The 10624-nt window shown below is 34.6% G+C and overlaps 2 protein-coding genes across 2 annotated transcripts; one reads left to right on the top strand and one right to left on the bottom strand.

Moving 5' to 3' along the window:
- The first annotated feature begins 4463 nt into the window (after window positions 1–4463).
- On the top strand, window positions 4464–7425 carry LOC106335263 (DEAD-box ATP-dependent RNA helicase 27). The gene is made up of 12 exons (XM_013773741.1): window positions 4464–4911; window positions 4975–5160; window positions 5230–5415; window positions 5514–5597; window positions 5681–5722; window positions 5800–5868; window positions 5953–6255; window positions 6349–6387; window positions 6463–6567; window positions 6641–6709; window positions 6816–6941; window positions 7033–7425. The coding sequence occupies exons 1-12, from the start codon at window positions 4582–4584 to the stop codon at window positions 7192–7194; spliced, it is 1701 nt and encodes a 566-aa protein (XP_013629195.1). The 5' UTR covers window positions 4464–4581; the 3' UTR covers window positions 7195–7425.
- On the bottom strand, window positions 7353–9023 carry LOC106335264. Its single transcript, XM_013773742.1, has 3 exons — window positions 8379–9023; window positions 8102–8289; window positions 7353–8036 (listed from the first exon to the last, which is right to left on the bottom strand). The coding sequence occupies exons 1-3, from the start codon at window positions 8920–8922 to the stop codon at window positions 7560–7562; spliced, it is 1209 nt and encodes a 402-aa protein (XP_013629196.1). The 5' UTR covers window positions 8923–9023; the 3' UTR covers window positions 7353–7559.
- Window positions 9024–10624: the final 1601 nt, after the last annotated feature.

Raw genomic sequence — 10624 nt, 5'->3', positions numbered from 1 at the left:
GGTTCATTCGAGAATGTATGAAAACTATCAATACTAGACAGATCATTATCAAGACGTGAATGCATAAATCATTTAACCTAGCAAGCAATTTCTATTTCAATTCAAGCATTCAGTTTTAATCAGTCAAACAAGATAATATTCGATTTTAATTTCAAGACATTAGGGTTTCGATCAAACAAATCATTCAATCGGTTTTATCAATTCAAACAACCAAATTCAAGAATGAGATTATCAATCCTAGCAATCGATTTCTATGTGATCAAATTCAATACGGTTTTAATTAATCAAGGCTAGCATACTATATCCAAACATACAATCATTCAAACAATCAATTTCGATTCAAATCATTAGATTAGGGTTTCGATTTTAATTCATTCAATCAATCAATTTGATTTCGAATTAAGGTTTATAAAATCGAATGTGTTTTAATATTAGGGTTTTAAATAAAATTGATTTCATGCATTCATGCAATAAGCATGTATGCCGGCTAGGATCATGGATATTAGAGTTTCGATTTTGATCTTAGATCATTGGGGTTTTGAGATTCAAAACCATTAAGGTTTCGATTTTAATTGATTAAACAATCAATCTCTATAAGGGTTTGGGGTATCAAAATTATGATTATGAGCTTCGATTTACTCATTGGGGTTTTGATCTATTACCCTATGGTTTCGATTAGGGTTTAAGATTTTATGGTTTCAATTCATATCAAGCAATCAACATTCGATTATGGGTTCTCTTTAAGGTTTCGAATTACCTTAACCTCAAGTAGGGTTGAATGGACCTCCAATGAGAAGAAGAACCGCGAGCTGAACGTTGAGATTGATACGCGAACGAACTGAGGTCGTCTAGAGCTGGAACGGATCGCGAGTTGTCCTTGCTGGTATCGGGAACGCGAGCTGAAGCTGAGATCGTCTGATCACGGACGGAAACAAGCTGTTATCGCGAGCGGTATCGAGTCGTCTATCGCGAGCTGGCTGAGGTCGTGTCTCGGGATCGAGCTGATAAGGGATCGTGTCTCGGGATCGAGCTGAGACGGTCTGAGGTCGCGAGGTGGGATCGTGTCACGAACGGGAACAAGATGGGAATTAGGTTTAGGGTTCGTGATCGGGAGTTCTCAACGGTTAGGGTTTATCGTCGAGGGGATTATGGATTCGTCGGCTAGGGTTTGTTTAGCTTAGGGGTTTAGAGCGTGATCATGTTGATAACGTGTTGTGAAACAAGAGAATGAAATCTATGTTTCTATATTATTCATAAACATAAGGAGCATTTTATATATAGGGAATTACACCGTCATAGAATAATGGAAAGACTAAAGAAATGAAATACAAATATGGAAAGAATACAAATCATAATCTAATAAAGAAAAGACAAGATGCCGATTCTCTCTCTCTCCTCACGGTCGAGTCTCTCTCTCTAGCATTGGGCCGGTTATGAACCGGGCCGGTTATGGACCGGGCCGGTTATGGACATTTACAATATAATTTATAACACAACCTTCTAATTCACCTCAATTCGTAAAACCAATCAAAGTGACACGTAAGATTAATTAAAAAGGCAATTAAAATTAAAAAAAATGGAAAATAACTAAAAGAAATAAAAGAGGACGTCACCTTTAACCAAGGAACTGAACGTGATCTCCATCGGCTTCTTCTTCATCGCCCACAGAGATATATCTAATTAAGAAAACTGAAATCGAAAACATAAAGTCTTAACCGATCGTTTTCGATTTGACTTAAATTTGGTTACTCTTTCACTAAAAATAAAAAACTGGGTTAAAGAGACCCTCATGTGTTGTGACAACATCATCATCAAATTGTATTGCTAACTAAGTGCCGAAGAACCAAAGCCCTTGAAAACACAAGACATCTTTGGCTAAACCTGTCACATCTAGGGTCTTGCGGGGTAGAATGAACATATTCTTAATTTTTAAGTCTCCTATGAATATCCAGTAAATTTTTCCTAAATTTTTTAATAGATTTGATCAAGAAAAAAAAATGGGAAATTGCATCCTACATCCATCGAACAAATTATAATTCATCCAATATCTAAAAGCTCTATTTTTTCAATATACACTATACACATTATAGATTATTTTCATATTAACCTTCTAAAACCAACCGGTGAAATCTACTAACAAAAATAATTAAAAAATATATAAAAAACTTTTAGTCACTTCTTCTAATCCATCACCACCACCGCCACGTCTCTACTCCACCATCTCTTTCCACTGTCTCTCTTTCTTCTTCAGATTATCAACAAAATCATACATTTTCTTCTGTCACATAATTTTTCTCTTTCAATACTTCACCAAAAGAACAATCAATTGTTCAAAAGAAGACACAACGATGAAGTTATAGACGGTGAGCACACACAACAACTCTTTCATTTCTTTTCCTTTTTAAAAATAAAAATCAATTGATTCTCACAATCATGCTTTTGTTTTCATACTTTGTTTTCGTTTGTGTTTTGTTTTAAAGATCCAGTGGTGAAGAACAAACAACGATGAAAGCGTAGACGGTGAACACACACAACAACTCTTTCATTTTTTTCTCCTTTTTTTTATTAAATCAATTGATTCTTCACAATTATGCTTTTGTTTACATACTCTGTTTTCGTTTCTGTTTTTATTTTACAGATCCAGTGGTGAAGAACAACGATGGCGAGTCAGTAAAAGCATCATCGTGTCGGGAAAAAGAGAGGAGATGAAGACGATCTCTATATGATGGTGAAATAAATGAATGTGTATCAGTCTGTTTAAAAAAAAGAATTGAAGAAGATGAACTCGCCGTCTATACTATATTTGGTGAAATGAATAGTATAATATATATTTTTAAGTATAGCTACCTATGTACGGTTACCATACTATTTGAGACATATTTCTATACTACTCCTTAAAAATGTAATAATATGTCATGATTTTAAATTTGATAGGTCTCTTCTTTGTCATTTTGTGTGATTGATTGTAATATGAAATTCATTTTTCGAGTGTTGGACAAATTTGATTATTTGGAACATTCGTTTACTATACTACTTAGACTATATGGAATATAAGATATGGAACATGCTAACCAAGTAAATGTGTTTTGAAGTGTTTAATATTGGAAAACAATTTATAGATTGTATTTGGGTTATAGGTTCCTGCCTAGGGTTTAGATTTACAAAGTAAAAGTTTGGGTATAGTAAACCATATTATATACATTCTATTTGGGTCTATACTTCCTTGATTAGGGTTTAGCTTAATCTATTTATTTAGGTTTAGGGTTTAGGGTATATTTGGATTAGAGTTTAGTGACTAGAATTTAGGGTTTATTATTTAGAAGGTGAGAGGGTATGGTTGGGATCAGCATTAACTTCTTTCATGCAATTATAGACATTATATTTGGGTTTAGATTTAGTAACTAGGGAGTTTGTTTAAGGTTTAATATTTAAATGAGTGGTATGGTTTAAGATTTTGTGATTAAGATTTATGGTTTAGTATTTGAAAGGTGAGGGTTGAGTTTTGGGTTTAGTGATAACAGTTTAGGGTTTAATATTTAAAGTTGGGTGTGAGTCAGCATTCTATACTATTTATAAGTTCTATACTATTTGAGTCAATAGTTCTATACTATTTATTAAATATGTAATAATTTGCCGTGTTATAGGTTTCTTGTTAGGGTTTAGATTGTCTAATATTGAAAAATAGTTTATAGATTGTATTTGGATTGATAGGTTTCTGGTTTGAGTTTAGAATTACTAAATAGAGGTTTGTGTATAGTAGTCAGCGATTTTAGGTGGGTTTGTTATGTATAGTTTTTACCGTATCTTGGGTATTGTACTATGTCACTGAGATAGAATTGTAAACTTGCAACATATGATTAAGATTATATTTGGGTTTAGATTTAGTAACTAGGGGGATTGTCTAGGGTTTAATATTTAAATGGGTGGATAGGATTTAATATGTATGTTCCATTGCTGAAAATTTTTAAATATATAGTAAAATAGTTATCTATTATATTTGGTTTATAATTTACTGTGATTATAGTATAGATTTACTTATTAGAGGTAAAAAGTAGTGATTTGGATGATTTTGACAATGTCATTGTCAATAGTGTGCACAAAATTTTAGCCACATTTCATTTTGTTGACATCATATTTAAATATCTTATTCAGCATATTTTTTTTTGCCACATCATCACTAACAACACAAAGTCACTGGATGATTACAGAAATAAATGGTAAAACCAGATAATAAATGACATAATTGTTAGTCATTACGTTATGTCAAAATCAATGACATCCATTTAATTTCTTTGGTAATCTTAGACATGTGGCAAATTTTGGAATTTTTTTTTTTTAAATAGAAACATAAAACCCGGCCCATTGTAGTTCTTTTGGGTTCGTCGGTTTAGAGATTTTTTTTTAGTTTAATACAGTTAAACCAACTCTGTTCCGGTCCGGTTTCTTGAAATACTGATATACAGAGAGACCTCGATAAACCCTAATAATCTTGTATCCCTATTTCGATTTTGATAGAGGTTAAAAACCAAAGTCTCTCTGCTTGCCTCAAATCGAAGAAGAAGAAGAAAAGCCCTTCAAACCATGGGGAATTTGGATTTGGAGCAGCATTCACCCGAAAAGGAAGAGATGAAGACGAAGAAGAAAAGATCCAGAGACAAAGCGAAGATACTAAAGCAGCTAGCGAAGAGGGAGGTTAAAGAGCCAAAATCAATAACAGATGAAGAACCGAAGAAGAAGAAGAAGAAACTAAAGCAGGTTGCGACAGAGGATGAAGAGACCGAAGCAATTAGCGATGAAGAACCAAAGAAGAAGAAGATGGGTATAATGACTAACGAAACGTTTGAGTCATTGGGGCTATCTGATAACACTCATAAATCCATCAAAGAGATGGGATTCGCACGCATGACTCAGGTAAAAAGATTCAACCTTTTTTATTATTAACCCGTTTACAAAACTAATCCTTGAATGTTGCAGATTCAAGCTAAAGCGATTCCGCCGTTGATGATGGGGAAAGATGTACTCGGAGCTGCCAGAACCGGTTCTGGAAAGACCTTGGCTTTTCTTATACCCGCTGTAGAGCTTCTTTACCATGTCCGGTTTACTCCTCGCAATGGAACCGGTGTTATTGTGATTTGTCCAACAAGAGAGCTTGCCATTCAGGTCTTCTATATTTGTCACTACTTGAATCAAGTCAATGAGTGAATACTCAAAACATCTTTCATGTTTCAGTCGTATTTAGTGGCGAAAGAGCTTCTTAAGTTCCATTCTCAGACCGTGGGAAAGGTTATTGGTGGTGAGCCCAGAAAGAAAGAAGTTGAAATTCTTGTCAAAGGTGTTAATCTGTTGGTGGCTACCCCTGGCAGACTTCTCGATCACCTTGAGAATACTGATGGATTTGTATTCAAGAACTTGAAGGTAACACACAAAAACTCTGATTTTCAATTTTTGGGTAGTACTGTCTATTTGTCATGGTTTTTGAGTTAATGCAATTACTGTTATGTGTTAAACTGCAGTTTCTTGTTATGGATGAGGCTGATAGGATACTGGAACAGAACTTTGAAGAAGACATGAAGAAGATCATTAAGCTTCTACCAAAGGTATTCTCGCGGCTTTGCATACTGAAGTAACTAATGATTCAATAAGGACATAGTGTCTAAATTGTCTTTTTTATTTGATGCAGACAAGGCAGACGTCACTGTTTTCCGCCACACAGACATCCAAGGTTTGTTTTGTATAGTTCCTTCATTATTTTATTAGCAAAGGCTTATTAAGATTGGTTACATTCGGTTAAACCCACAGGTTGAGGATCTTGCTAGGGTGTCACTTACATCACCTGTTTATATTGATGTGGACGAAGGACGAAAAGAGGTAGCAGATGATCACATTGTTCTTTGATCTATTCTTACATTTTTCTTCTTTTCCATTTCCTAAAGTGGAAATTGAAAACTGTAGGTTACAAATGAAGGCTTGGAGCAAGGTTACTGTGTTGTGCCAAGTGCAAAGCGGTTACTCTTTTTACTCACCTTCTTGAAGACGTTTCACGGGAAGAAGAAGATCATGGTATTTTTCTCCACTTGCAAATCGACAAAGTTTCACACGGAACTCTTTCGGTACATCAAAATAGATTGCCTCGCCATCCATGGAGGGATGGAGCAGAGCAAAAGGACTTCAACGTTTTTCCAGTTCGTAAAGTTGGAAACTGGTGTCTTATTGTGTACTAATGTAGGTGCCCGTGGTCTTGACTTCCCACGTGTGGTATGTTTCCTTTTCAACAATTTTTTTAAATGTTGTAAGTAATCTTATTAGTTGGTGTTTGGTCTTTGATTGAATATTGTCTGCTTGTTTTAGGATTGGATTGTGCAGTATGATCCTCCAGATGATCCTACGGTATGTTACTTATATAATTTGTACTTCATATGCATGTGAGAATCACTCTGATGTATCTTTACTTTTAATATTTAGGAATACATTCATAGAGTAGGTAGAACAGCTCGTGGAGAGGGTGCAAAAGGGAAGGCTCTGCTTGTTCTAACTCCAGCGGAGTTGCAGTTTATTCAGTATCTCAAGGTAATTGTTTCATTAAGTTGATGACATTGTTGCACGGACTATATAACTGAGTGAAGAATCTGAATTATTCCAGGCAGCTAAAATTCCTGTTGAAGAACATGAATTTGAGGAAGAGAAGTTGCTCAATGTGCAGGCTTTCCTGGTAAAACATTTGTCTCTCTCCGAAAACTTTATTCACTCTTTATATACTACGTTCAAGAGCATAGAGGTTTTGTTTAACTAATGTTTTTTAAATAATAAAATTGCAGGAAAAGACGATATCTGAAAACAGTGCATTGAGCGTGTCAGCAAAAGAAGCATACAAGACTTACATATCAGGATATGATTCTCACTCTATGAAAGATGTCTTTAATGCTCACCGACTCGATCTCAAGGTAACCAACCAAAATCTGCTGTTATATGATCTTAGTATACGTTGCAGTTTTGAGTTGAGTAAAACGCAAATCTTTTTTTTTTTTTCTGCAGGAGGTTGCGGCTTCGTTCTGTTTCTCATCACCACCCAAATTATTGCTGAAGATACATCGAGAAGGAGACGGGTACAGGAGCAAGAGAGAACCTGTTAATAATAAGTTTAACAGAGGTCGTGGTGGCAGACCCGGCGGTAAAACTAAGTTCGAGAGGTACTAATAGTGACGAGACAAGACAAGAGAGACCAGTTTTGTCCTTGATACACTTGGGAGCATTTTACTCTCTCTTTTTTTTGCATTAAAACATTTCTGTTTAGTTACCATGCTTCGAATCCAGGATCTAAAGATCAATTTCTTATTAATCTACAATCGTAATGATAAACAAATTCTACCTTTTATACAAACATTGTAGTTTCTAATAAAGGCCTCGTATGAGTGAGTTTTCATCGAACAGATTATTGATAGAAGAGATTATATCTTTTATATAACCAAAAGAACACTAGAGGTCATTTAAATTACATTTCATCGACATTGAGCAAATGGTTTGATTCTTTGTTCTCTTTTACCTGACCTGTGTTGGTTGTCTTATATCTGTACCCAGTCTGGTGAACTAGAGTTAGTAGATCTCTTGGAACTCACCTGTACGTCTCTTTCCTCATCGTCATCTTCTAGATCACTGAATGACACATCTTCTTCGTCTTCTTCACCAAGAGGATGCTTAGTAGTTGCTCCTCCTTCCATGCCGCTCACAGCATCTGAACTCTCTTCATCGTTCAGCCAATCATCTGCGTCTTCTTCTTCTTCTTCTTCGTCCTCAGCTTGCACGTTGACAAATCTGGATGAAGAAGAAGAATCAGTTGATGAGTTTCTTTCTTCAATCACAGATTTGTCAACGACTTGTATCTCCTTGCTCTCAACTGTGTGCTTGTCTGTCTCAAACTCCTGCGGATTTACGGTAAGAGGTTCAACCACTGCAGCGTTAGCTTCGGAACTCTCTCCTTCCACAGGTGCTCTGTTTATTTTCTGTAACTCGTGAGATAACATTGCTCTTGCTTCGAGTACCTACACAAGAATCACATCAGCTAAACTTTTACATCCCAAGAAACCTGAGATGATACTATTTTTACCTGAGGAGTGGAGAGAAGCGAGGCATCGTGTTGAGTGAGTTTAGGATGCAAAAGCACAAAGTAAATCATCCAGAAGCAATTCTCACTCATGTATTCAGGGCAAAGCTCAATCCTCAAAGAAGAAAGGCTCGGTACAAGCCTTTCAACGGCCATAGCATGCTCGTGCTGATCATCAGTCATTTCAAACTCTGAAAAATAGCATCAAATTCACAAGATAAAACAATCTATAGTGAGTGACAAAGCAAGCTCAAGATCCTCCTGAAGCTAAGAGACTTACCATCAAAGGTATCATCCTCATCAGGTAAAGGAAGATCCAACCAAGTCTCGGGATGCATCGCGAGATCCCTCACGAACGCAACTAGCTCCTCGGTGACTCCGATTATGTCACCGTAATCCTTCGGATCGGCTCCTTCTGAACCTAACTGTAAGAAGTTCGAAGCGATCTTGGTGAAATCGGATACCGGCAAGTTCTCAGAGAGCTTCGAAATCCCCGTCCTGAATCTCCCTCCAATCTCCGCGAAATCGTTCCTAATCCCAGCGATCAGATCCTCGTCCTCCTCCTCCGCATGATCTGGACTCTGATTTCTCTCCTGGAGATCCGGAGACGAAGACGGTTGCGATAGGAACGAAGCTACGCCCCAGAATTGGCTTCTCAAGGTCTTGGTGAGCTCGGAGATGTCTTCCTTAACCCCTCGAGGAGACTGTGACTCCGACACCGACTGATTCGGAACGGAATCTTCACCAGAAAGTCTCTTTTCATCATCTCCATCGTCCTCGTCGAGCTTGAGTGAGTTCGCGATGGATCTAGCTAACCAAGCCATATCCGAATCTCTCGATATCTCTCTCTCTCTTTCACAAGTTGCGATCGTGATCTTTTTACAACAGCTCGAAAGCTAAGCAACCTTCGTAAATATCTTAACTTGGATTACCAAGAAAAAAAAAGAAGTTAATTAAACTAAACCAAAACGGCGCCGTTGTTGTGATTTCAGTTAAGAGGGGCAACGGCGTAAATTTCCCTGGCGGTTAAATATTAATGGGCCCTAGGTTAAAGCCTAAATAGTTGAGCTAAGACACTTTTAAGATATGTGTGACAAAAAAAAAAAAAAGACACTTTTAAGATATAAGTTGTAAAATGATTTTCACTAGAACTATGACAACGGTAACAAAGAAAACGGTAACTTTAATCCATTATTATTTATTATATCACAAGATATGAACCCGTTGCGTTGTAACAAATTTTATTTGATGTTTTAATTTAATAAAAACCATTAAATAATAAATCATTTTATAATAGTTTTATGATTGTTTTTTGCATATGTTGTTTGATATTTATTTTATAACTAAAACTCGTTTTCACACATAAATTCAAGTTAATATTTGTATTTTATAATCATGGTGCATAGATAAATTGTTATAAACTTTGTACTTAGGATTAGAAAAAATACTATACCTAAAAGTTTACACTGAACACAACCCGAAATAAGAAATTGAATAAAAAGTAAAAAGAAATGAAAGTCAAATACACCAATCGAATCAATGACAACATTATACATGTTCTTATGTAATAATTTAATGTTTTATTAAATAAGACTTTAAAATTTTATTTTATTTTATTTTATTAAGATTTTTTAAAAAAGGAAAACATTTTATTTCATAAATCTTCTTTTATATACAATTTAAAAAATAAAAAATAATATAAAATACTCTTTTACAATTTTGTTTAAGATTTTTTTCAAACCGAGTTATTGTCATATAACCTATTAAATTATCTTCTCTTTAAAATTTCAGAAAAATATAAATTGCTATCAAATAATTAATTTTAGCTATTAATAAATAATTTTAAAATTAGTATTTTTGCAATTCGTATCAATACTAATTTTACACTTCTTTTGTTAATTAAATAATTTTTAGTATCATGTTCTTCATCAAATACTATCTTGAAAATATTATCAAATAAATTTTTACAATTCTCTTTTGGTTAGGATTTAAAAATATGATACAAATTTCTTTTGTTTAGGATATTTTTTATAAAAAGGAAATAACTATCAATTATTCTTTTACAGTTTTTTAGGATTTTAGAAAATAAAATTAATATTACATAATCATTTACTATTATATTTTGTTTAGGACTTAGAAAAATAAAATTTCTATCAAATAATTATTGGGGTTTTTGCCAAAACTAACCCACAACTTGATTTTAACCCCAAACTTATACCCAAACTTGAATCAAATGCAAAACTAACCTAAAAGCCTAGTGAAATTACAGCTCAGCCCCTTGTGACCAAACAAAAAAACAGAAGCCATTTTTACGAATATATCCCTAGTAAATCGTCTGAGTCGTCTGAGATGTTGGAAGTCGTCTGGACGACTGAAGTGTAAGTCGTCTGGTACCGGTTTATTTTAAAAATAATTTATAAATCTTGTAAAAAAATATTTTGATGCGTGAAAAATAAAAATCAAGTAATTATAAACAGTTTTAAGTGATATAAATTAAGATATGATAAAATTGATTTGTTTTGAAGA

The sequence above is a fragment of the Brassica oleracea genome, chromosome C3, assembly GCF_000695525.1.
Source record: "Brassica oleracea var. oleracea cultivar TO1000 chromosome C3, BOL, whole genome shotgun sequence".
In the NCBI taxonomy this organism is placed as follows: Eukaryota; Viridiplantae; Streptophyta; class Magnoliopsida; order Brassicales; family Brassicaceae; genus Brassica; species Brassica oleracea.
This window is presented reverse-complemented; position numbering and strand designations above follow the sequence as displayed.